Source organism: Hippoglossus stenolepis, chromosome 6, assembly GCF_022539355.2.
Source record: "Hippoglossus stenolepis isolate QCI-W04-F060 chromosome 6, HSTE1.2, whole genome shotgun sequence".
Lineage (NCBI taxonomy): Eukaryota > Metazoa > Chordata > Actinopteri > Pleuronectiformes > Pleuronectidae > Hippoglossus > Hippoglossus stenolepis.
Window position 1 is genome coordinate 14,021,079 of NC_061488.1, and position 26,729 is coordinate 14,047,807.

The window sequence follows — 26,729 nt, forward strand, 5'->3', positions numbered from 1 at the left end:
ACCTCAGTAGAACATCAAAGCCCCAGATGGCACCCGAGTAACCTTCAACGCTTCAATGTGATTGAAATGTGACTTGTCGTTTCCATATTGAATCAGCTATGAATGCTTATAACTGATACACACACGGTGCAATAACTATTCACACAAACTCCACACAGTGAAAGTTGCTACTTCATTTGCAACGAATGTCACACTGCACATTTGAAGTTATATAGTTTTAGTATTGTATTTGACTTTTTTTTATAGTAAGCTCTTTCTACCCTGCTTTTCTATTAATTTAACTATTGCACTGCTGAGCTGAGCGTTTTCTTCTTGTCCAACACCTTTCATTGTGCTGTTGACCCTGTGTTAACTTGCATAGGACAAATAAAACTCAAAACTTGAAACCAATGGTGGTAAAAACATAAACAAAATTCCCTAAATAAATTGAAATCCTATTTCAAAACTGAAACCTGGTTTAACAGTGGATCAGCTTCGTCCGTGATGTTGATTCATCAGTAAACAAATGTTAAAATGTGGCAGCAGCTGGTTGATCGTGGATCTGTCTTCAGGGGCCATGTGGTTCAACCCTGTTCCACAGCAGGGGCCCAACAGCACATGTCTGCACACAGGGGCCTCCTGATGCACTCATCCAGACATGGAGGTGTCTGACCTGCATCTTCATCTGCACTGGAGACGACCTCACCCTCCTCATCCTCCTCATTCTCCTCGTCCTCTTCATCCTCCTCACCCTCCTTATTTTCCTCATCCTCCTCACCCTCTTTACCCTCCTCATTTTCCTCATCCTCCTCATTCTCTTTATCCTCCTCATCATCCTCATTCTTCTCATCCTACTCATTTCCCTCATTCTTCTCACCCTCACCCTCCCCATTTTCCTAGTCCTCCTCACCCTCCTCATCCTCTTTTCCTCCTCATCCTCCGCGTCACCCCGTGAGCAAAACCAAGCAGTGCGCATGCGCGGAGCGTTCGATCACTGCCCGCTGTAGCTAAACGCTAAGCTGAAGCCAACATGGAGAGGAAAGGTAAATCTCCGCACGGACACTCACTGTTAGCGGCGTCGTGTGTGTGTCTCGACTCCGACACTGTGTGTGCGTGGCACGCGTTAGGTTTAGCCGAGCTGCGTGCATCCGGTCCGGGGTGTGAATTCAATTGAACGCGTCTGTCACGCTCGGTTGAGCTGGGGCGAGCTGCGCTAGCCGTTAGCTTTAGCTTCAACGGAGACATTGACAGGATTAGCGAGCTACGTTGAGCTTTCTCAGCTCCTTCTGTCTCGTACCGACGCGAATGCAGCGATAGATAAACCGTGTTCACCGAGCAGCGAGCTTCACCCTGCGTATGTGTGTTTTTAAAAAACGACTCCATGAAACGTAGCGTTGCTGAGATGAACCTATGCGGGCAGCCCGGTGACTTGACGCGAGAGGGTCTCCGGTGCGAAACCCGGTGACAGACGCAGCGCAGGTTTGATTTTAAAGAACCGTGAACACGATCTGCCGTGAGCCACAATGGCACGGGTTGGGAGCTGAGGTGTTCGTATGCTTCACCTCCCACTGTGTCATCTGGCTTTGTGTCTGAGAGTGCGAGTCCGAGATCAAATGTCAGCTCCGCACAATCCCCAGCTGAGTTCATGTGTGTCTGCTCTCTGCTCACAGTTCTGGCACTGCAGGCGAGGAAGAAGAGGGCGAAAGCCAAGAAGACCAGCAAAAAGTGAGTGGGATTCCCAGTGGTCATCGCTCCTTTCTCTTCCTGATCCCCGTCGCACCAGCGTGCATGTTGTGTGTTGTGCTCCCTGGGGGGGTTGTGTGTTCCTGTGGTGTTGTTGCGTGTGTTGTCTTGAACGTGGCCCACCCGTTTAGATGCGAGACTGACAAGTGAAGGTCATTGGCTGCATGTTTGCACTCCCACCTAATTCTGGTCTGTGCCTGCTCCGGAGGTAAGGGAGAGAAATGCTTCTTAATATATCTCAGAGGAATCCGGAGCACACTGGGTTGGTTTCCATAGCTTTCCATTTGTTTCCGTGGATGAACAGTAGTGTCATCCATGAAGCTCCAGTCAGAAATTATAATATCCAATTTGTTATTTCAATCCAATTGAATTTTATTTTATATACTGACTCAGTGTGAGCGGCCATCTGCCTCGACCGGTTGGGTTCAGCAGAGAAAAATGGGGAGAAGAGAGGTGGGTGGAAAAGAGGGGAAAGAAGAGAGAGAGATAGTGAGGGGGAGGGGGGCGACCAGGAACGGTTGGGTACCCTCATGTTTCAGCTCTGACAGACTAGTTGTTATAATGAAAACAATAATGGTGATAATTATGGACGTAAAGATGTTATTAATGATAGCAGCAACAATTCATATAATAATAATAATAATAATAATAGTAGTTGTCTGAATCCTGCAGCTTTGTATTTGTCTGATTGTAAAATAATATCTGTCATTCAGGTCACGGTATCTTCAGCAGTTGCACATACACATGCACTATGTTCTCCAGTTGCCTTGTACAACTCCTGAAGATTATAAATTACACTACCCAAAGGTTAGGTTAAATACCGATTGTTTTGGCGTACCTAACAATCTACTAATCATGCCATCGGCGCCGTCCTCGGGAGCCTTACATAACAGCCTGCGCTATATTTATAACAGGAGAAGGAAGAAGCCCACATCAGCTCACCGAACCATGGTGTTTCACTGAAAAAGGCGCCGCTGCAGATATTCATCTCCTGACAGTGTTATGTTCACGGCTGAAACTTGCGTGTCCATCGGCCACAAGAATTATAAGACACTAAGAGATGTGACTTGAAATAGGGCCGTTGCATGCTACGGTCATCCTTGCATCCTGAGCACCATGTGTACTGAAGGGCAATACCGCTCTGTAATCTAGGAAGATGTATGGTGGAGTGAGCAGGCTATAGTTGTGTATCAGCTGTCAGGGTAAGTGAAAGGGTGTTGTAGAATGATTTAAATATTAGAGCACACAGGCAAAGAAATACGAGAATCCAATAAAAATTTCAGCAACAATGTTTTGTTTTTTAAAAAGAAGAAAATTGGAACCGTGTTTGTCTCCACATCTGCGTGATTGTGTTGCCATGGTTCCTCCCTGTCAACAGTGAATGAGAAACCAGGTCTGAAAACTGCAAAGATAATTGATCAGTTCCAGGTCCGATTGGTTCCAACAAATGCGTTATTAATTACAAAGTTTGTTCTTATGCAAGAGTAGCAGATGGATTTCAAATGGAAAAAGCCTTCATTAAAAAATGTTTAGTCCAAACTGTTAAGTAATAAATTGCAGCTGTTTGTTCTGCAATTGGTGCACAAACAAGCTTAAAACCTCTTTGCTTCAAACAACCACGTCATGGCATGAATTTGCAGATTAGGTGGAAACCAGCAGCTCATTTGTGAGACATTAACAGACCAGAGAGTTTAGGAATTCATGTCAGTGTGCTCTCTGCTCACTTGGCTCCCACCGTGATGAGCTGCCTTAATCTCCTCTGTGGAGGAAGTAACATCAGGCTGCCCGGCTTTCAAGTTAATATTAGCAACCGAACTGTTGTCAAACAGATTATAGGATGTTACACATTATCTTTCACATAAAAAGGTCGTCTTGTGCTTCGAAGAAATGCCAGGACCACAATATTTTTATTTCACATTTTGAGAGTTGCACGACTAAATTCAAGAAACCTTAAAATGAGACATGGATCTATAAATCTGAAGTACATGACTGCCGGCCAGCCTCTTGTATAGTGATGCCTGCTTTGATTTTTAGCAGCAGTTATGTTGAAAACACCAATCAATATATAGATCGAAAAAGTCTGCACACAGGGCAGAGCCTTTCTGCATGTACTAAATCTCAAATATAAATGGTGCTAGGACACTTGCTCGTCAGGGTGGGGTGGGGGTTCAGTCTTCTACGACTTGCTCTAGATGGACTTTGTCTCTTCTGTCCGTCAACTTGACATAATGACAAAAATACAGAGAGTTGTAACCGTGGGACACCAGTGGTACACAAGCTTGTGCAATAATATTTTTCTTATCGATGATACATATATTCTTTCCTCTTAAATGCAGCTTACTCTTGCGATTTATGGCTGAGTGCAAACATCTTGATGCAGCAGAGTTTATATATATGTTTTCCTCCTTAACAGGGATTTACAGCGGACACTTTGCCCGAAATAGGCCTGGTGTAAAATTAGTAAAGCCATTCTCATGCAGACATGTGCTGACAGCTGTGCATTAAGATACGAACCCTGTGGCGCAGATTCCTTTTTGAAGATTGCTGTGTTCTTCAGTGTGAAATGTGTGGAAGGAGGATGATCAGTGTGGATCTGTTGTGGCAGGAAGGTTTTGAAAGGCTTGGCATGCATTGAAAAATATTTTTACAACCAACGTCATTTTGCTTGCATTGCTCTCTTACAGTCGCTGCAATGAGGCTGTTGAGTTGGTGGCGTATATTTGTTGCAAAAATATACAGATAAAAAAAAAAACGGTAGCATTGTAGATTAGCTCTGGACATTTCTTATTTATTTATCTGAGCAAATGTAAAAGTTTAAAGTAATTATTATTATATAATTTTCTGAATGGTGTTTAACACGTATTTAACTTGAAAGTGTATCTTAAATTCAATGGCTCAGACCAGGCCAGAAACTTAGAATCCCTTCTTTCGATGATATTCAGGTCAGTTTACAACTTAATTCCCAGTGGATGATTCAAATTAACAACCTGGCTCAGATTTAAAGCAAAGATCGAGGTGTGGTTGGATTTATAGGCTGGGGGCTGATGAAAGCAATGTATTCACAAACTCTTGATGAATAACGTCTGTATCTAATAGAGCCTTTGCCGTGAGGGCCCTTACACTTAAGAACAATCTGCCAGAAGAAATTAGACTAGTTGCCTGTTTTATCTCTCTTCTTAAGACTCATCTCTTTTATACTGTTTGTTGTAAAGCACTTTATTACTTGTAATGAAAAGTGCTATACAAATAGTTATTATTATTGTTATTTTCCATGTAAAGCCTGGTAAAAAGAAATTGGTAAAAAGGGACTGAAGTCTGCGATGGTTGGTTTGTTTGTCCTTTAGACAGCAGCCAGCCAATCCCAGAAGCCGACAGCCGCCCCAGCTCGAAGCTTCGCCTCAGGAGCCCGAGGAACCTGAGGAGATTCTTGGCTCTGATGATGAGGAGCAGGAGGATCCTAATGACTACTGCAAAGGTGAGTCCTGTCTCACTCTGTGCTCAGATTAACCTGGTAAAGTGTTACAATAACCAGTGTATTTTCTTTATAACCCAATGAGTTTTTAATTGGTTGTGAAACGGTCTTATTTTAATACTGCTGCCTCTTTATGATCTACAACAGCAAATGAGACAATCAGAATATAAATTCTCAATGTCTGTGACCCCCCCCCACCGCTCTGTGTCGCATTTTGTAACGTGCACGCAGGAATCACTCTCTCACTCTGCAATTGGAGCTGAGAGAGACTGGTCAGAGAAGAGGATGTAAACTGATGCAGTCCTTGTTTCATGTTGGGGTGACGCAGTGTTTTCTTGGTGTGTGTGTGTCCTGAACTTGCTACGTCTGTCTTTTTTTTCACTCCTTCCAAAACAAATGCACACGCTGTCTGGACCGAGGCTTTTAAGACAGATGACAGTGGGAACACTACCACTTTTGTCCAGAGATTAACCAAAATCAACGAAAATGAAAAGTTCCTAGTAGGACCTTTAATGATGTCATAATTGTTTTTTTGCACTAGAGATGTTCAAATTTTTGAGCTAACCAGTAAATGTGCATGTTCTTCCCTTGCAGGTGGCTACCACCATGTGAAAGTAGGAGACCTTTACAACGGAAAATACCATGTAATCCGAAAACTGGGCTGGGGACACTTCTCTACTGTTTGGCTCGCCCGGGACATCCAGTATGAAAAAAAGCTTTACTGTTTTGTTTTTGAGACCTGATGTTGAATAACAGACACAGTAGCAGCTGACTAAGACTGTTGTGATAAGACTTTGAACGGTGCTTCCTGTTAGTGAACACTTCTTTGGTTTGTGGTTGCAGGGCGAAGAGCTTTGTTGCAATGAAGGTGGTGAAGAGTGCAGAGCACTACACGGAGACGGCAGTGGATGAGATCAAACTCCTCAGATCTGTAAGTTGCAGAACTCTGCACAAAGTAGGTTCTATGAGTTCATGTCACACAGATCAGGAATAACTGTAAACTTACACAAACATGTTTTTATGGTACAAGTATAGACAAAGCTTTTACAGTTAATTATAACACAGAACAAGACAACAGGACTGTACAGTACTGTGTGACAAGTTTCAGTTGTTTAGTCGTGTGTATAAACAGTAATACATGGTTACAGAATGGTTAAAGGGATGTTAATGTCTATCTTGTACAGGCCCAGTAAAATATTTGTAATTTGATCCCTTTCTTTGTCCTCAGGTAAGAAACTCTGACCCCAATGACCCCAACCGTGAGATGGTGGTGCAGCTGCTCGATGACTTTAAGATCTCTGGTGTCAATGGGACTCGTATCCTTTGCAGCCAAATAATGCAAATCCTACCTGGTCTTTCTGACTCAAAATAGATGTGTTTAATTGCCTCCGACTGGAAAGACTGAAACCCATTAAATCCTGGAAAAATATTTTTTCAGGGAAATGATTGTTCCTTCCCTCGGTGTCAAATTTAGCTGGGAAGCAGTGTATAAGCAACAAAGTAAACAGCAGGTGTCGGTTTGAATAAATGGAAACTTGTGTGTCAGACCTCCACTGATCACAACACTTTGGCTCAGTTAGATCCCCGAATGCCACCAGGATAGCTATAGCTGTAATATGATACTCCTGAACAACACTGTGGTGTGTAGACTCAGGACCGGCCCTCTTTTCAGTATAAATAATGCTCCGCCTCACGTAGGTGAATGACCTCAGAGCCTCGACTTTTTCATTAAATGCTAATTCCTTCTAATGTGTTTTCAGTTTGGTTTTACCTGGACATTGTTTATACCTTGACTGCTGTGATCTTCAGATGTCTGCATGGTGTTTGAGGTGTTGGGGCATCACTTACTAAAGTGGATAATAAAGTCCAATTATCAAGGGCTGCCACTGCCATGTGTGAAGAGCATCATAAGACAGGTAACACGAGACTGTCAGTGCCACACCTTTTGTATGCTTCGGCTGTGTGAATGGGTGGAAACCAGTCAGGCCAGAGCATGTTGTTATGATGGAAAATATATTCAGGGAGTGAGCCTCTTAACATGCCTCATGCAATAAGAAAATTGTGAAGTGTTGCATTTTTTAGCCAAGGAGCTTTTGTGATAGAACAAAAGATTCACTTATTGTGGCCTATGTTGCCACTGAAGCCCCTTCCTCTGCTGGCAATGGGAAAGGAGTCGACCCCCGTATACCTGCTAATTGTGGTGTAAAAGAGGTTTAGGCATTTCCTTTTTATAAACGTTTTGACACATTCATTTTCTAGGTACTCCAAGGTCTGGACTATCTGCACACAAAGTGTCAGATCATCCACACAGACATCAAGCCAGAAAACATCCTGATGAGTGTTGATGAGCCTTACGTCCGGAAACTCGCAGCCGAAGCTACAGAGTGGCAGAGGACTGGGGCGCCACCTCCCTCTGGTTCAGCAAGTACGAGACAAACGCACGCGTTCAAATGTTTATTCATGAGCACAGTCTGATAACAGTTTGTACTCATCTGATATTCTCTTTTCAGTAAGCACAGCACCTGCTCCAAAACAGGTACAAACCTTTTGTTATTATTATTTACTTTTGGTTGACTCCCATGTAGCTGCATAACAGAATTTTAAAGCAGTCCTAAAAATATTTAGCTAAGTGCGAGCCTCATTTTATTCCCTGTGTTTGTTGCTGACAGACAGTAAAAATGTCCAAGAACAAGAAGAAGAAGTTAAAAAAGAAGCAGAAGCGTCAAGCTGAACTGTTGGAGAAGTGCATTATGGACCTGCAGGAAATGGATAAGACCACAGAGACACGAGAGGAGGAAGATGATGAAGATGAGGATCCACAGTCTCCAAAGGGGCGAGTGTGTGCCCCTCTCAGACAGGTGTCTCTTCAGCAGCTGGGAAATGAGGAAACGGGTGGTGAGAAGCCTACGTCACTGGAGTAATATGTGCCGGTTAAAGTTGTGTTGTGGTATGAGCCATTTCAAGAAATTTAAAATAATGACACCTGTCCTGTCCGTCTGTCTGTCAGAGAGCAGTGCACCAGCAGATCTCATGAGGGCGGGACCAGAGGAGCTGCCGGAGGTGAACTGTAACGGCCATGTGGAGGTGGAGCAGAGACAATCCCAGTGGAGGGACGAGGACCAACACAATGGCAACGCAGAGGCCACAGAGAAATGTGCCAGTGAGGAGGAGGAGCAACACGAGGAGTCCCCTGCCCACCACATCTCCAACGGTGTGGACTCTGCTGATCTCAATGAGCTGGACATTCCGACTGAAGGCAGGGGCGCTCACAGCAGTGGAGTTCCTGAAATACTCCTTCCTGCTGGCCTGGAGGAGGGAGAACTGGATCAAAGCATTTTGGAGGAGGAGGGAGAGGACGGAACCGACTGTCAGTATAGAACCCAAGAAAGCCCAATAAACGGTCAGTTGGCCAGAATCTGAGATATCTACTATGTGCTAACAGGTTTTGTGGTGTGGTTTGTTTTGGCTGGGCTGCCTCGGATGTTTAACAAAGGCTCAGCCATGTGAACTTTGTAATATTGATTGTCCAACAGTTTATTAGATTCCTGGTCCATCCTTATTGCTGTGTGTCTCTCTCTGCTCTCCTTCAGACAAGCTCACAGCAGGAGCCCTGCTAGTTAACCCCCTTGAGCCACTCAATGCAGACAAGATCAAGGTCAAGATTGCAGACTTGGGAAATGCCTGCTGGGTGGTGAGTAGTCTGCTAATGACCTGAGGGATTTCCTGATTAGGGATGAAGTCTTGCAGCGAGGGACATATCCACTGTCATCTTGCTACCAAAATAGAAATACATCCAGCTTTCATCTCTTTGCTCTTATACCGTGTACTAATTCACTTCAGATGCTGAATGGCGGATGTGGCCTGGCACCGCTCTTCACACATTTATTGTAGGTTTTCCATGACAGACATCACACGAGAAAAACAACATGACACTACAAAGACATGGCTATTGCACACACAGGACACTCAGCCAGTACTTGATGGTGTTACAGTGTTAGATTATTTTCTGCAGGCATTACTATTTAACACAGTGTCTACATTGGAACATATGCATGCACATGCTTTGCTCCAATACATTTTTTAAAATAGATATTAGAGGAACAGACATGATGGTTGAGGGTAGGAGTGTGAGATGAACAATGGCCTTGTTGTATTACAAAGTTCCCAGAGTTTCCTGTTTCAAACTGAAACAGCGACCTTTCTTTAGAAGTCTAGAGGGAGCGAGCAATGCTCTGTGCAGTATTTTCAATTGTGATATAGTATATTGTTCAAGTTATGATGTGGAAGGGCAGATGCGGTATGAGAGCAAATTTAGCAGTGAGGAACCTTCGCCTCCAATTCACTTTCAATCTGTGGGTGCGAGGAGGCGAATGAAACATTTGTTTCCTGTGACAAAGCAAATCAACAGTATGGCTTTGAATGGAGTACAACTTTAGTTCACTTATACCTGCGATAATGGCTTCACGTTCCCATATGTGTGACTGTGCCCTGATAAGGTTCTCTAGAGTCTCCACTCGTTTACAACTTTTGAATTTATCTCTTTCTTGCCTCTTTCAGCACAAGCACTTTACAGAAGACATACAGACACGGCAGTACCGCTCCTTAGAGGTGCTCATTGGTGCTGGATACAGCACACCAGCAGATGTATGGAGCACAGCCTGCATGGTGAGAGATGGCACTGACAGTCAACTTGTATAATAATACAACCTAAGAAGAACAATCATAGTGTGCCTCAGTAGAGCTCATTATGGGATTGCAGCAAGTTGTGTGGGGGAATAAATCTACCCCATCATACACAGTGACGTTTCCTGTGTTCATGATGATTGTGTTGTCTCCTCAGGCCTTCGAGCTTACCACAGGGGACTATTTGTTTGAACCACATTCTGGGGAAGATTATTCCAGGGATGAAGGTAAGGCTGGGACTTTCTTTTTTGCTCTATTTTCTGTCAGTTATAATTGCACAATGTTAATTCTAAGGGTTTTATCACTGTTGGTAAATGGTTATTGCTCCTGTAAAACAGCTTCATTATGTTTTTCTTGTTAAATGGCCCCACAGCCCTTTTTATTCTCACACTGAGTTATATGAATTGTTAAACGTCTAATAATAATTTCACAACACGCACTGCAAGTTCTTCACTACAAATTCATGTGCAGTTTGCACAGCATTTTGCACTTTGCTTAAATCTCCACAGCGTTAACACTTCAATGAGGTACTCCATTACAGTGATGTCAAACTTAAAAGAAATATGGACGTGACTCACGTGATGATGAGTGCCAGCATTCCTGTGTTTATGTCCTCTCTTAACACCTTAAATCACAATTTCTGCCGCACTGGAGACGGGGCCATCTCTTCATTTCCTCTCTCCCTCTTTCTTCACCTCCTCATCACTCAATCTCTACGCTTCCTTGTTCGCCTCCTTGAGGCGTTCTCCATGTAAATGTCGGCTCGTTGCGTAGCTTCTGCTGTGGCATGTCAGTCTGAGATTCCAGCTTTTGTTCATCCGCACATTTCAGCTGCAGCTGTGAATTGACTTGTTCACCTTCATGCACCTATGATTCTGTTTTTTCTCCATTCTACCTCTGCTTTCTCTGTTGTGTGATTTATGGGCTTTTTTACTAATCACTCCTCCTGGATCAGATCTGCTGTTCACGCTTTAATGCAAATAGGGTAGTTGGCTGTGCTCTAGGCCTTTTTTAATGATATATTTATCTGTTTTGTTTTCCTGAAGGAAAGTTCATGGCCTATATGTGTTCAAATGTTTGTAAATGTGTAAAAAATAATACAGTATTCTCATACATGTGCTTCTTGTCATACCACATTGTCATCCATCGTTCCTAATACATTGTTCCACGACTGTTTGCCATCTCTCTCCTGTCCCCATCTCATCTCATTTCTCCCAAACTTCCTATCTTCCCTCTCCTCCTCTGATGTGCCTCATTTCCAGACCATCTCGCTCTCATGATAGAGTTGCTCGGTAAAATCCCTCGTCACTATGCTCTGAGTGGGAAATACTCACAGGAATACTTCACCAAGAGAGGTATGCCACCCCTCTGCCTGTGGCCTGCTGTGGGAACAGTGGTGGACGGCAGAGAGGAGGGTAAAGGTTTCCGTCGGCACGCTCACATCTACCAAAGCTGTCGGTGTGCACAGGCCCGTGAGCAAAATATTCAATACAGACCAATACATGTCTGAATGGTGTCATCAGTCATTGATTCAAGTATCAGTAGCTCTGCCAACAGCTGCCTGTCAGAAGCACATTCAGTTGCCTCCCTTGTTGTTGCCAGAGGGCTTGGCTGGATACGAATGGTACTGATCCCTGCTAGGTAATTTCTCCTGACTTTTTCCTCTCCACAGGGGAGTCGTATATAAGGTCAGTCACAGCAGTCGAACAAATTTAATCAAATACATTTAGTAAATCACAGAGAAATTTAACTAAATTTCATGGCTTGTTGTTAAGCACAGGTCTAAAGTGTATACAAATAGTTTCCTAACATAAAATGAAAGTGTTTTCACCAAAATTTCTTAATCTTATACCCGTATCGATAAAGATATCTCATCTCCAAAGTGAACCCAGGCTCAGGAGCTGGTTGGTTTCAGTGTAAAGCTTTAGAGCACGTGTGGACTTGAACCTGCAACAAAATCACTCAGCTGCCAATCATAGTGACTCAGATTCTTGTAGAGCAGAAATGATTAGTAGATAAGCCCTGTGAGACAAATTGTGATTTGTGAATATGGGCCATACAAATAAAATTTGATTGATTGATAAATTGATCAGTCCATGGACATTTATTTAACAACTGTTTTGAGAGTCTGAGACAATTTTCCCCATTACTTAAAGAATTCCTTTTATTTGTTGAAATGTAAGTGCGAAGAAAAAGTCCAGAATTCTGTTTGCACCCTTTAATGAATTAGAGAAGAAAAGGGGTGAAGCTCTGATAGAATTGGCTTCAACAGATCTCGGAAAGATCACATCTGCCATTTGTACCTTTTTTTTAAAAGTAGGAATATGTCATTGAACCTTGTCTGATGTCTGTGTTTGACATCTGGCCTGTGCACACCGACCTCTGCAACAATCTGACCCGTGTGCGTGCCGTCAGCCTGATGCCGCTCGTCCTCCGCCCTCCGTCCACACACCCACAGTGGGCCCGTGACCCCGACGCTGTCTGATGAATCTGTGGTTTGTCTTGTTTGTCTTTCCCTCTTCCTTTCGGCAACCACCTGCCTTGTAGACCATATAGCGCTGATCATAGAGCTGCTGGGGAGTGTCCCACGCAAACTCATAGTGACTGGCAAATATTCCAAGGATTTTTTCACCAAGAAAGGTAAAACAAAAAGTGTCGGTGTCGAGTTTGGAGAGATTTCCGTCCGTCTGTCCTTAGGATCATGGTCTAGTGTTGCTGATAAGACTCATACCTTTTTGTTTTAATTTATTGTTAAAAACCTTTTGAACATTGAATATAACCTTTTAAAAAGTTTAAATAGATCAAGTATTCCCTGTATGAAATATCTCTAGATAGTTTTAATGCATGTCCATGTTGTTCTCATAGATTTAACTGTTGTCTTGAGTTCACACACTGTAAAGCTGTGCGGCTGTGCCTCTGATACAGCGCTGTGTGTCTGGCCGTCTGCAGGTGACCTGAAACACATCACGAAGCTGAAGCCGTGGGGGCTGCTGGAGGTGCTGGTGGACAAGTACGAGTGGCCCCGCGAGGAAGCTGAGTGCTTCACTGATTTCCTGCTCCCCATGCTGGAGCTGATCCCCGAGAAGAGGGCCACCGCTGCAGAGTGCTTGCGCCACCCCTGGCTCGCCCTCTAGTGGACACCTCCAGCCCTTGCACCTCCCCTCCCCTCTCCCTCCTCTCTCCAGAGACTGCAACAGATCACTTTCCAGTTTGGGCATATCAGATGAATATTTATTTCTTTTTTGTTTTGTTTTGTCGTTTTGGATTTCTTATGTTTTTGTTATTGAGCTAATGCTTCTGTGTATGTTTGCTTTGTATTTGTTGGTTCTTCTCTCGGTGTGATGACGTCAGGAAAACGAGTGGATTATATTTCTTTGTGGTTACGTTGGCTCCAACTGCTGTGCTTTGTTCACCCATCCGGCTAAGCAAACCTGTTATTGTACTGCTAGTGACTCATCCTTGTTTGTTACACTCCTGCACTAAAACTTCAACAAACCAAGGGTATGTAGCTTCATTGATCATTTCGTCCCTGTAAAAAAAAGGATTCACCGTCACCCTTTTCCTCATTTTCATTAGTGCTGTGTTCCTTTTTTATGGATTACTTTATCTCATATTACATTCTAAGGTATACATTTTGTATTTGTAAAATAGGTTTAGGAAGTTGCACACTGGGCTTACATTCACACTGACTGCGGTAACGACTACTTTCTTACCGAGACATCCACTGTCTGAAGTAGATCATATTATTTAGCCTCAACAAATCACCTGGTAGTTAGTGTGGTTAGTTACCTGTTGGAAATGAGATCAGTCTTTCTCATGGGAGGCTGGTATTCTCATACACTTATTACAATTCAGGAAAAATAGTGTTTGAAAGGTTTCAGAAAATACAGCGTTTTAAGAAGCCCAATTCAAAGGAAAAAAAATAAGTGAAAATAAACTGTATATATCTGTACCAAAGAGTTTGCCTTTATGTATATTACAGTTATGTACAGTTTCTAACAAATCGTATATCTTAGCTAAAAATGATTTAGCTGGGTAGCTGTGTTTTATTAAGAAACGTATGGAAGATGTGTTTGAGCTCAGTTGTATGTGTGGCCAACAGTTCACTAACATCTGTTTTTACCATAGACATGAGGAGATCTGATGTTACGCCACATAACCGATCATATCAGAGTGACTTTACGTTTCTGTCGAGGCCTCGGTGAAAATGAAATTTACTGTTTCAGTGTCAGATTCAAGAGCATCGACTTTGTGTGAGCTGTCGATTTACAAAACCGTACAACACAACATACAATAAAACAGATTCATACAATACACAACGACTGTCATGCTTGTTTTTCAGTCTTTATTAGTTTCTGGACATGAAGTATGGAACTGCTATAACTTTATTAATAATTTGCTAATGAAGCACTAGAGTTCTATATTAGTACAGCTAAAAAAAATGATAGATACAGTTGTGATCCAAACTGCATCATGAAATTTCGAGATCCTCGTCTTGACCCTTGTTACCTTCAAACTACACCACGCTTGTTCTGAAAGTCTGTGTCCATCAGTTTTTTTCTGTAAAAGAGAAGACGATAAACTTTATTTTAAGGATTTCTGATTCTCGTTCACAACTGGTAACACTGGTCAGTAGACATCCAAACCATAGACTGTATACAAGATCCAAACTGAAGTTTGAACTAAAGCAGAGAGACAGTTCTAATAACTGAAGAAAGCAGGAGCAGTTTAGAATGACAGGACATGCAGCACATGGATAATTCTATGCGCTGATGTTTTGGCGAACAGATCTACGAAATCATGTATATAAAGTAAATAAAACACTGAATTGCAATAATTATTACAAAATAGTCAAAAGGCCCAAATTAACTAAGTAAATTAGAAAAAACTACACCTAAAGTAAACATCCACCTCTCCCATGACAGGATATGCAAATACAATTAAAGAAAGATCCCAGCTCACTGTGGGATAAATATCAGTGTCAATATAATAAGCTCAACATAAGTGTTCACCTGAGCTATGACAACAATGAAAGATAATAATACTAAAGTTCTCAGGAAAACACCTACATCAACAATTTTCATGACATCTGAACAAATCCCATCTGCTGAGGATCATGGGATGTGATCAAAAGCTCCAACATAGTCACTTAATAGACCTGGAGGGGGGGGTGTTCAGTTATTGTTTGAAGCTTTTGTTTGATATGATTTGTAAAAAGGCTTTTTGTGACATGTCACAGTAGGAAAATCACAGGTTTAGATAATAAAATCAAAGATGGCTGAACTGTGTCTTCACTTTCACAGTCCTGACTCACTATGTCGTCTTTCTTGGGCACCTGTGCTTTTCCAACTGTGACAAGTAGGAAAACATCTCCGGTAAAACGTCCCCCCCCCCGCACTAAGAGCAGAGACGTCACTTCCCTCTTTTCTTCCACACCCTCAGCCTTCACCAGTTTTGCAGTAACCCTTACCTGCTCCGTCCATCTCAAAGTCGTCCGGCAGCAGTTTGTCTTGTCGGTTGCCGAGGGTGAAGGAGAGGAACGCCAAGAGGAGGGCGTCCAGGATGCTGATGATGGCCAGGATGTAGGCCCAGCGCACCGTGCAGTTCCCCAGGCTGTACTTATCCGTCCTCTGGCCACACATCCTCTTCACTTCCGGAGAGTCCCAGCCGTCCGGGTAGATCATGCAGCCCATTACCATCAACACGGCTGCGGGGGAAGGAGGACTTAGAAATAGCAGAGTCTTGCTATAATTACCCCTTGTGTGCTATTACACTGCTTAATAATTATGAGAGAGGTATTTTTGATCCCTGTGTTGATGCACCCCCATAAAGGGCCAAAGGTTTCATTTACTCATGGTGCAGAAGGGCCAAAGATGCTCTGTGGAGCTGTTTCTATTGTGTATTCTTATAAAAGGTCTTCCATTTGTTATGATTTGTATCTGGTTTTAGTTTCCTCTGGGTTTCTGCCAAAGCTGCTGTACAAATGCAGAATTTAGCAACTGTCAAGCTAAAGATCAAGGAACTGTCCCCTTACACAGAGTGCTGGAAAGTAATGAACAAGTATACACTCGTGAACTGGGATTTACTTACCAAGGGGGACAGAGCTTTTGAAATAAGAGCCCCGAGGCTCCTGAACACTGGGCCTGAGGAAATACGACAGGCTGAGTCAGTAGCTTCCTTTGAATCAAAGCCGAAAAAGTACTTTTATTGTACCACATTCCCTAAATTTAACTCTACTGTTTATTATTGGAGCGGTTGGTCATGCTTGAATTCAGTGTTTTAATTATTTTATTCTTTCACGACTGTTTTTATTTGTTTTCAATGTAAATTTGAATGTTTGTTTGGTTTTTATTCTTAAAACACTGTGTAACTGTGTAACTGTTTTGACAACTTGTACTTTATTCTAATAATGTATATTCCAGTCTATTATACTGTATACACCACCACATTTACTTAAAATATGTAGTAAATAGTTACTCTACATTAAGATTCAGATTTTACATTAAAAAATCAACATGATAAGCCTCTAAAATTAAATGTAGTGTTCTTGAATTGTTGGTTGAGGCTCCTCCCAAAAAAACAATTGTAGCTTCTTATCAAAGAGATGTTTCTTCTCTCTACTTCTGAGGTAGTTTCACTTAAACTGCTGTTTGAGGCACAAAGAGGTCAAATTGTACAATATGTAATAAGAAAAATAGAGAAAAGTCAAAAAGATCTATGTAATTTTTATTTATTTCTGCCACATTAATTCTCTCTCAACTGTTCAGATTTATATTGTGAACCTCTAGGGCCTGATCCTTAGTTAGAGGAATAAAACTGAGCAGCTATACGTCCACAAAAATGCTGCTGACAAGTCGTTGCATTTGTATGAACAATCTCTTTTATATAAATGATGTTATATTGGTCACACAGGAGACATTTTAACACAAAATGTAGACTTTTACCATCCTTAAAGTGTATTTTACTGATACTGCGTTTCTGCTTATACTTCAGTAGGAGTTTGAATACAGGATCATTACTTAAAAAGCTATTTTTACATCACTGTATTACTGAATTTTACTTGAGAGAAGGATCTTCTCCCACCACTGCTTAGATATACCTGCACCTTATACAATACAACTAAAGTACATATGACAAAGGCCTGGCTCATTTCCTTGGCCCTGGTATGTCTCAGGTACAAGTTTAGATCGGTTAACAACACAGCGACACCTGATTGTGTTACATGTAACCAATCCGCCCGCAGAGGTGTCAGAAACCAGATCCTTTATTGGCTTCCACAGCGACGAACAGCACATCGAGAAAGAACAGCACATCATGTGTGAAACCAGAGAGGTGAGAAGGCAGCTCACAACCAGATGACTTTGTCACCAAGAGGAGGGTTCATGAGAGAAGCACAGGTCTCACTCCTCTGTCAGAGGTTTTACTCTGAGGTGCAGAATGGGGGTTAAGATTTAAAAGATTTTGTTTGATCTTTTCTGGAACATGGAGAATGTTCAGTCGTTTAAATTGGATGATTACAAACTGATACTAGAACAAAATACGGGGTTTAAACTTGCAATTTATTTTTGTATCATATTCGTATATATACAGTATATTTAGCATTTCTCCACAGACTGTAACTTTTGACCCCGGCCAAGATTTTGACACTAACTCAAACACAGAATATCAACAGTTTCCTTTTCAAACTTCCACTTTAAACTTAGTGGGGTTTTTTTTGACTGGATGACACTGCAATACTATTAACACAGTCTTTTTTAATTTCGCCTCAATTCCTATTAGTGCGTTTTGTGTTTTTTCTCCTTATCTTATAAACTAATGAATTATGAAGGATCGAGCAGGTAAATTAATTAACAAATAATCTAATTTAGTTGAGTTCAGAGTTTTCTCAATTAATACTATCTTTAAAATAGGAAGAACTAATGTCATCAAAGGATTAGAATAAATTAAAAAACCCAAGAAAGCAGAAGCTAAATAATGTCTAAGCAGACAGATAGACAGGCAGATAGACAGATAGATAGATAGATAGATAGATAGATAGATAGATAGATAGATAGATGGATAGATGGATAGATAGATAGATAGATAGATAGATAGATAGATAGATAGATAGATAGATAGATAGATAGAAGGATAGAAGGATAGATAGATAGAAGGATAGATAGATAGATAAAGGATAGAAGGATAGATAGAAGGATAGATAGATAGATAAAAGGATCGAAGGATAGATAGAAGGATAAAAGGAGGGATAGAAGGATAGAAGAGATAGATAGAAGGATAGATAGAGATAGATAAAAGGATAGATAGATAGATAGAAGGATAAATAGATAGATAGATAGATAGATAGATAGATAGATAGAGATAGATAGATAGATAGATAGATAGATAGATAGATGGATAGATAGATAGATAGATAGATAGATAGACAAAAGTATAAGTAGGCTATACAATTTTAAACTATTATTATGATTATTATTATTATTATTCTTTGTAGTAGCTGTGGTAGTGGTATAAGCAACTTCATAAGGAGTAGAGTTATTCTACACACTAATATGAAATGGAAGTACATGAGTAAACTGCAGTGCAGCAGTATAGTAGCCCACATGTACCTGTCTCTCACCTGAGGCCAGCTGCATCCACGCACAGATCTTGTAGACGTTCCCCGCGTTGCAGAAGAAGAAGAGGCTGAAACTGACCATGGTGCCCACCACCAGCAGCATGGAGGAGCCCACGAAGAACATGGCGGTCCTGAACGCAGGTGAGGGGATGGAGCCGAAGTCCAGGATGCTGCCTTTACAAATGAGCTCCGACGTGAGCGCGTTGCCGATGCAGTAGTGGAAGAGGCCGAAGTATCCGGCCTGCGGCGTGTTGACGCTGTCCCCGATCCAGAAGGGCTGGATGAACACCACCACCGTGATGATCACGAAGCAGATGGTGAACACTGCCCACATGACGCCGATGGCCCGGGAGTTCCTCACGTAGTTGGTGTGGTAGATCTTAGCCGCTTCCTGCGCTGGAAGCAGATCCATGTCAGCAGAGAGGAGAAGAACAGCTAAACGAAAAAGTTGGAGTCTGATCCCGCAGCTCTTAGGAAACTCTCCCTGCGTGTCTGATTATCTCTCCTGTTATGAACCTACACGTCCTGAGACTACACACCACAACACACAGACACACACCTGCTGTGGCAGCTTCACACTCACAGACCTCAGGGTTCAGCACCCTGGACAGCACCTCACTAATTCATGACGTGTCCTGACGTCACACTCAGACAGGTGCACTGTGGGCTCACAAACGTTTTACTAGGACGCTGGAAAGTAAGTAAATACTTTCAACTTTTATTTACTTCTAGGTAAAGGTCAACTTGAATGGATCATTTTTAAGTCTTAAAAGCATTAATAAAGTTTTCTTTAAGTTATACCTATTAATAGTCTGTTTATAACAGTTTTCTGGTCCAGTTCCCTTTACTGCTGTTGTTGTATTTTGGTAACTCCACTGGTTCCAGTCTGAAATGGTCTTAAATATCGCACAGTGGTATTTAGTGAACCCATGGATATTGATTCTGATAGTTTGCTGAAGGTTTTATGGCTGATGCTCAGGAAGCTTAAAATAAAGTTTGCTGATATTAAACTCAATATGGTTCCAGCTAAGTCTTCATATTGGAGCCCTGCTTATCTGGAAGCCTGCTGCCAGGGATGGGAACACAATAATAGATTTTATTCTGATAAGTAAAATAAAAATAAAATGAAATCACATAGATAGATTATGGCTTTTGACCGTTGGGAGATTAGACGCTTCCCGGTGCACGGACCAACAATTGGCCCACAGGTCTGTTTTTAGCTCAGGGGCATATGTGACAAAACTAACAATAAACACACAGCCAGCTTCACACACACACACACACACACACACACACACACACACACACACACACACACACACACACACACACACACACACACACACACACACACACACACACACACACACACACACACACACACACACACACACCCTCCATGTTAAGTCTCCTCTGCAGGCTGAAAGGTTACTGTATTCAACACTAGAAGTAAAACACAACTAATGTGATCAATACATATATACAGGCCCAAACCTATGAGTGTTAATAAAGTTATCAATAAAGTATTCCAAATAATTTTTCTTTGTATATAACATTTTAGTCTGAATTAGTGCATCTCATGTGTTGAAGCCCCACCCTCTCATTTATCAGTATAAATCAGTGATTCTTTTTGTTGTTGTAAATCATTTAAACAACACTGACATTTACCTTTAAACCACAACAGCACACATTGTTTCACTCCATGCATTTCACTCCATTCTTTATGCCATATTCAGTTTTGGATGACAACCCTGGCTCCAGGCTGACGGGGGCAGCCGGACAGAGTGTGCCACCATCTGTGCCTGTCTCCCCTCGGGGGAGAGTCAGAGTCGGTAACAAGGAGCTGGAGGACCTCCTACATGACATGATGCCATGTTGTGGAGAAACGAGGTCCAGGGATGAGTGGTTGTCCTGCTTCTCCACGGGAATGATGTCTGTTTGGCTCCCTGCAGCTCAGGAGGAACAATCAGCTGCTGGTGGTGGGGGGGAGTAGAAAGAGAGAGCCCACCAGCTCTGGAAGTTGAAAGAGAGAGGGATGAGATGGAGAGGAGACGTCAGAGTTTAGATAAAAAAAAAGACTAATCAGGAGCATTTTGTGGAGAGAAGAATGTGGGGGACGCTGCTTGTGAATGCCGCTCTAATGAGGTGTAATCCCTGATACGTTTGACAGCTTCTCAACCGGCTGACTGTCTTGTTAGGATTTCACCGAGAATCTCAGTCTCTTCAGTGAGACGAGGAGATGTGTGGATGGAAACAACACACACACACACACACATGCGCACACACACACACACACACACACACACACACACACACACACACACACACACACACACACACACACACACACACACACACACACACACACACACACACACACACACACACACACACACACACACACACACACACACACACACACACACACACACACACACACACACACACACAGAGAGAGATACCTTTAAACCTATAAAGCTGTGATGATAATGAAAAAATAACAAATTAAATGTTTATGGGTTGGGGAAAGGCAAACGCGTCCCTGTTTACAGCTGGTGGCAGATGGTGCAATGATGAGATGAGAAGAGCACAGAGAGGTGTAGGTGCACATCTTGATAATTGCCTGTCTTGGACATCACACATATCTCATCTGTAGAAGAAGCTGCTTGCGTCTTGCTGGCATGGTTGGTGGGATAGTTAGAGTTACAGGTGACCTATTCTTTAATTAGATGTCCTGTAGATTAATGTGCTGTCATTTGGGGGTAATTGATAGAATCCAAACTGCCCAAAATAAGCTTTTGTTGGAGACTGTTAAAAAATACTGCCCTCGCCATAAGTTAAGGATACAATAGCGTTAGGTAATTTCTGCTCTTTCAATAACTTGCAGGTTGAAAAGGGGCCAAAACTGGGAAAAAGCAGCTTCCATCATTACTTTCATTTGACACAAAAGGAAGCTAATTGAAGCGCTAATGTACAAAATAGGATGTCAAGTTGTTGAACCGCTTAAGTGATTTCATTGTGAGCTTAGGGAGAGGAATTAAGAAAAATGCTGTTCACTTAAAAAAACAAAACACCTTTTTTTAAAGAGCATTGTGTATTTTGAATAAAATCTAATTATTTTTTGGGTGCAACATAGTGCATTTGTATTATTACCTTACACTCCAGCTCAACCCTTTCCCTCTCTCCCTCTCTGAATTGAGAGAACTGCTTTAGTGGATGAATTTTTCTATTTATTTATTAGAAAATTATTTTTCTTCTAAAGACCTTCCTTTATTTATTTGACATCCAATTAGAGAATAAGTCCCTTGTTTTAATATCTTTGTTGGTAAATATTTAATTATTCTATTCACCATGGCAACAGCACTTATCTTCTTGTTTGTGTGGGTTTTAATTTACATCCTTCTTAAGAAGGTGGAAATGCTTTAATTAACAAACAAAGGTGACTTATGCTTAATGGCATCATAATGTAAGACTGAATGATTGGTTGTGACATGTACTGCATTACTATCTGTACAGGCTGTGTGGTTTATGTCTTACCATCAATGTGGGTGGATGTATAAATTGAATGTGCTTTCATAATGTTTATGTTTCTCTTATACACATTACATCTTTATTACTTCTTGTTTTATGTGATGGACTTTTGGAAGATAGCTCAGCAGAAAAGAAAGAAAGAAAGAAAGAAAGAAAGAAAGAAAGAAAGAAAGAAAGGCTGGCTTGATATAGGGGAATTTGTTTAATTCCACTTCCGCCTGTTGAATCCATCTGTTTTTGACCCAGAGCAGAGCTGCTGTGTCTCAGCTCCTAAATGAAGATGAACATTGATGTGCATGTGTCTGAAGGATTGATGTGTTGGATTTATAGCAGATGTTAACCAGGAAGGTAATAAAGCTTTTCTACATCCTCTGTTTGCATCGAGATCCGACATTAGCAGAGGGAGGAAGGTGTTTCCTGGCTCGTTACAAGCCGAGGAGCACTCGCAGCTTTGATTTTAGAGGCGTCAACGTCTCATGAAAATAAATGACAGCTTAAAGCTCTTTCCGTTTAATGAGGAGGATGAAACATTGTTTGCATTGACTCCTCACTCATCACACCATCTGCCACTTGAAAAGTTTCTGCACTGGAGAGAACAGAGACGGAAATTTTTTTTTGTTTTAGTCGAGATCATTTGTCTTTGAGCTGCAAAAATAATTCAGCACATTTCTGACAAAAGTAAATGTGATGACAGTGCATGTAAAAAGTGTGGAAATGTAGAGTCTTCCACCAAACTGCAGTCATCACATGAAGCCAGATAAGTGCTGTCAAGTTTTTTTTTCAAAGTCTACCGAAGTCTGTTGTGTCAGTTTGTGATTAGCTCTTATCAGATACACCGTTCCCGAACTGCGACAGTCGAGCTGAAAAAGACGGGTCTGACATGGGGAGAGACCCAACCCGTGGCCCAGGACCGGCTCAGATGGAGGGAGATCATCTAGACCTCGTGCTCCTCAAGGAATATAGAGGATTAAGTAAGATGTAAGGTTAGATCAGGGAATATAATGAATAAATTATAAAGAATAGAACAATTCTACATGTGCGTCCTTCTGTAAGTCTGAGCCCTGAGATAACACAGGACCCATGATTCAATTCAATAAAATGTTATATGTATAGTGACAAATCCTACAATACATTACCTGCAGGCACTTTACAAACCAGCTGGCACACAGGGAATCAGACTTCTGCTTTGCCCAGTCGCTGCAGCCAAGCTCAGTGTGAATAACATGACTTCAACCAAGTAATTAAAATGAACCTGGAGTCGTTTAATGCCACATCCTCATCATCCATGAGTAGATGTGACATGAAATGATGACATGCATCACAGGTCTTCAGCTGGGCTCAGGTGTGCGGGTCTAGACTCTAAGACATCAGGACGCTGCAGCAACATCCTGTTTGTTTTGTGGTTAAAAAGGAACAATTCCATTGAAGGTGAAAATAATGAATGGATGTTAGAACAAGGCATTGTTAATTATTGCATCTACTACTACTTACTTACAGGAGCCACAGGCCTGTTAGCACTTGAAGGACTTTTGGGTTGAGTGTTTGGGCTCTTTACCTCAGATGAGTGAGTTCTTATGTGAACCTGATAGCCGAGCTCCTCTGCCTTGTCACTCTCGTACCTCAGGGAGTCAGGTTTGTTTATCCATTTGTTCAGTAATGCCTGTGCCTCGCTGCAGTTCGGAGAGGCTGTTAAGATGATCTGCCACTTTGGTGTCCTCTGCAGCAAATTCACGAGCTATACCGAGGCACGCAAGAGCAAAGTGAAGAGGGCTGCAAATAAACACATATAACCTGACTCTGTGCAAACCACGGGCTGCAGAACATAGATGAAGTGACGGATGAACACACTGCAGAGTAAATGTGGGCTGTTTGAAAACGGTTCCTTCATTATCAGGGTTTAACACAGGAGGTGTTGCAGAGGGCAGGAGGATGCATTCTCACATTTTGTGAACTATTTTGTAAAGAATGTGACTTTTTGTGTACAAAAGGGTGCAACATTTAATCCATGTACATGTTCCAGTCATAGACTATAGGCCTATATAAAGATGGAGAACACTTCCTCCTCCCACTATCCCGGATACGAACACTGCCATCTTGTCCATTTGTGCAGTAGCAATCGAGGGATTGGGGCGCGCTCAGCTGTCAATCATGACGTTTCACTCCGTTTGTATAGCATCAAATAACTAAATAAAATGAAACTTAATGGAAAAAACATGAACATAAGAACTTAAATGACAGAAACTATCTTTTATTTGAAGTGTACGTTTACTTTTTTGCTGGTCCATGTCCCATCCGCTAACATGGAGGAGGCAGGATTCATTACCTATACTGCAGCAAGCCACCAGATGGCAATAGAGATACTTTGGCTTCACTTTTGGGCAGCTGTCATGTTCGTCCATCTTTATCTACAGTCTGTGGTTCCAGTATGTCATGTGACCTGTTAAAGGTTCAGTGTGTAGAAAGTAGTGACATCTAGTGGAGAAGTTTCATGTTGCAGCTGAATACCCCTCACCTCCCCCTCCCCCTTACAAACATGAGAGAGAACCTGTGGCAGCCTTCAGTTGTCATTAAAACTCAAAAGGTGTTTAGTTTGTCCAGTCTGGGCTACTGTAAAAAACATGGCGGCCTCCGTAGAGAGGACCTGCTCCCGATGTAAATATAAAGTATTTCGATATAAAGGCCCCATTCTAGGGTAAAGAAAACTTTGTACAACTTAGGTGATTAAACACTAGTGAAAATATCATTAGTATTATGTTATATTCAATTTCTGCCAATAGATCCCTTTCACCAAAATCCTACACACTGGACCTTGAAGTAAGTAACAAAAAAGTTTATAAAATGATGTCAAATCACACTGAACAGTATATGATCCATCCATCCATTATCCAAACACTTTGAGGGTCACGGGGAGAGTGTTTGCAATCCCAGTTGACACTGGGCAAAATGGGGGGGGTACACCCTGGACAGGTCACCAGAGAGACAAACAATCCTTCAGGCTCACATTCACTCCTATGGGTAATAAATGGCATGCTTGGTATATCATTGACTCCAAAAACTTGAAACGAGTAGTCTCAGTTTAATCAGCTTAACTTGATTGTGAGGCTATAAAAATCCCATTAGAGGCAAATAAACACTTTAAGATGTTGATATTGGAAACTCCAGAGCTTGATCAACTCTAATATACTGGAATAAGCCTGTGATCAAAGCTTGGGTGAGTTTATCAGTGGCCTGTATGTGTTGTACGTTGTATGTGTTGTACACAGGTAACTCATTACTGACATCAGGTGAATTACGGAACATCTTTAAAGGACGACTGTGAGTTTTCACAGAGCTGTGATGAACAACTGCAGATTGTCATAGCTCCAGGAATTAATGTGTGTGAATGGATTGAGTCACAGGCCATTAAACCTCCCCTGGTCCTTTTTAAATGGCCCTAGTTCTATCTCCTCGCTTCTTCATATATCTCCTCCTAATCCAATATGAGGGCTGTGAGTAAAATGGCCTGTGGCAGTTTTAATAACCTGGCAGCTTTATTACATTTATGGCCAAACTTTCATCAAATGAGCGACATGCTTATTCCTCGATGTGATTAGGGTGCGCTGGTGGGACGGAGAGCAGGGGACATCATAATGTTTTCCAGAGAGTGTGACAGATATTCTTTCATCATATGTTCCTTCCATTGTATTGTTGTTTAACGTTGTGTGACTCATCCTACCTCGCACTGAGGAGTCCGCCTGTGTTTGTGAAAGAAGCTGTTTAAATCCAACAACCAGTTCTCGCCACAGCCGAGTAGATTCAGACACCAGCGCCCATTAGAGGTGAAGCCTTTAATCTGAATATTACTGAGTCTTTCAAACTCAGGAAATGATTTATTTTGTGAGGGCGCTGACCATTGATACTGGTGGGAGGAGAAAGCTAAGATTTAGTTAATGCTCTCTACTTAGTATTCAGTTTAATAGCTCAGTCTGATGAGCATGCAGAGAGGTTGTTACAGGGGGAAAACGGTCCCTGAGTGTTTTTCTAGCATCCCGTCATTTTTGCACTTTTATTCTCATCAGGGTCGTGCATATTTCGCATTATCCTCCTAAACACCTTGTTGTGTTGCATCAACAGCCCCGGCACTTAGCCGTATACCGTGGCTTTGTTTCCCTGCAGCAACAGTGCTTGAAGATAATGAGCGCTGGGAGATTAGTGCAGGTGTAATAGTTGCAGCAGCCAACGAAACAGCAAAAGCCTCATCCTCTGCTCCCTGATGTCTGACCCCGCACTAATGTTGTCTTACGGCAGTGCAGCTCCACAGATGCTTGTTCAGCCCGGCTCAGAGGCCAATTTTCTCTCGTCCCACCTCTGTAAGATTCAGCTTGTTTTGGCAGCATAGGAGCGGTAGGTGATCCCGACCCCAGATCTCCAGATGCATCATGTTCTTTCAGACTTATGAAAGATGTAAAATGGGGTTTCACATCCCCAGCAACCCAGCTCTATACTGTGTTTAGGATCACTGAGGCACATGCCATGGTAACAGCCCTTGACATGTGCGTATGGTGTCACACTAATCGAACTCCCCCACCATCACCACCGCTATAGACCTTCAGCCTCTGTGCAAAAAAAAGCATAAACGAAAAAACACAGAAAATGCCTCAAAGGGGTTTTCCTTAGCTCTCATTGCTTCAATGAAGAGGATCTTTTAATGGCAAAGATTGTCCAAGA

General features: G+C 42.0%; 2 protein-coding genes across 3 annotated transcripts; one reads left to right on the forward strand and one right to left on the reverse strand.

The window, feature by feature from the left end:
* Positions 1 to 868: 868 nt before the first annotated feature.
* Positions 869 to 14,191, forward strand: srpk1a (SRSF protein kinase 1a). Of its 2 annotated transcripts, none has more exons than XM_035159167.2 (16): positions 869 to 1,022; positions 1,650 to 1,704; positions 5,067 to 5,197; positions 5,789 to 5,897; positions 6,038 to 6,125; positions 6,423 to 6,510; positions 7,004 to 7,110; positions 7,454 to 7,619; positions 7,705 to 7,730; positions 7,864 to 8,089; positions 8,202 to 8,594; positions 8,785 to 8,885; positions 9,752 to 9,859; positions 10,035 to 10,104; positions 12,425 to 12,517; positions 12,827 to 14,191. In XM_035159167.2, exons 1-16 carry the CDS (start codon positions 1,010 to 1,012, stop codon positions 13,009 to 13,011), a joined length of 1,959 nt encoding a protein of 652 aa, XP_035015058.1. In that variant the 5' UTR covers positions 869 to 1,009; the 3' UTR covers positions 13,012 to 14,191. The 2 variants fall into 2 exon arrangements, with proteins under 2 accessions (XP_035015058.1, XP_035015057.1); XM_035159166.2 differs by lacking the exon at positions 12,425 to 12,517 and adding an exon at positions 11,140 to 11,232 and having other exon boundaries at positions 870 to 1,022.
* Positions 14,192 to 14,208: 17 nt separating this feature from the next.
* lhfpl5b (LHFPL tetraspan subfamily member 5b) lies at positions 14,209 to 19,113 on the reverse strand. Its single transcript, XM_035159168.2, has 3 exons — positions 18,495 to 19,113; positions 15,348 to 15,584; positions 14,209 to 14,437 (listed from the first exon to the last, which is right to left on the reverse strand). The coding sequence occupies exons 1-3, from the start codon at positions 18,901 to 18,903 to the stop codon at positions 14,427 to 14,429; spliced, it is 657 nt and encodes a 218-aa protein (XP_035015059.1). The 5' UTR covers positions 18,904 to 19,113; the 3' UTR covers positions 14,209 to 14,426.
* Between the last annotated feature and the right edge of the window lie 7,616 nt (positions 19,114 to 26,729).

Bases quoted from the DNA above. Each gene is read 5' to 3' on its own strand.
- srpk1a (XM_035159167.2), top strand. The intron at 5,198-5,788 runs GTGAGTCCTGTC...CTTCCCTTGCAG, and splicing joins TCCTAATGACTACTGCAAAG to GTGGCTACCACCATGTGAAA. The intron at 7,731-7,863 runs GTACAAACCTTT...TGTTGCTGACAG, and splicing joins CAGCACCTGCTCCAAAACAG to ACAGTAAAAATGTCCAAGAA.
- lhfpl5b (XM_035159168.2), bottom strand. From the start codon at position 18,903: ATGGATCTGCTTCCAGCGCAGGAAGCGGCTAAGATCTACCACACCAAC. The intron at 15,585-18,494 runs GTGAGAGACAGG...CTTCCCCCGCAG, and splicing joins GTGGATGCAGCTGGCCTCAG to CCGTGTTGATGGTAATGGGC.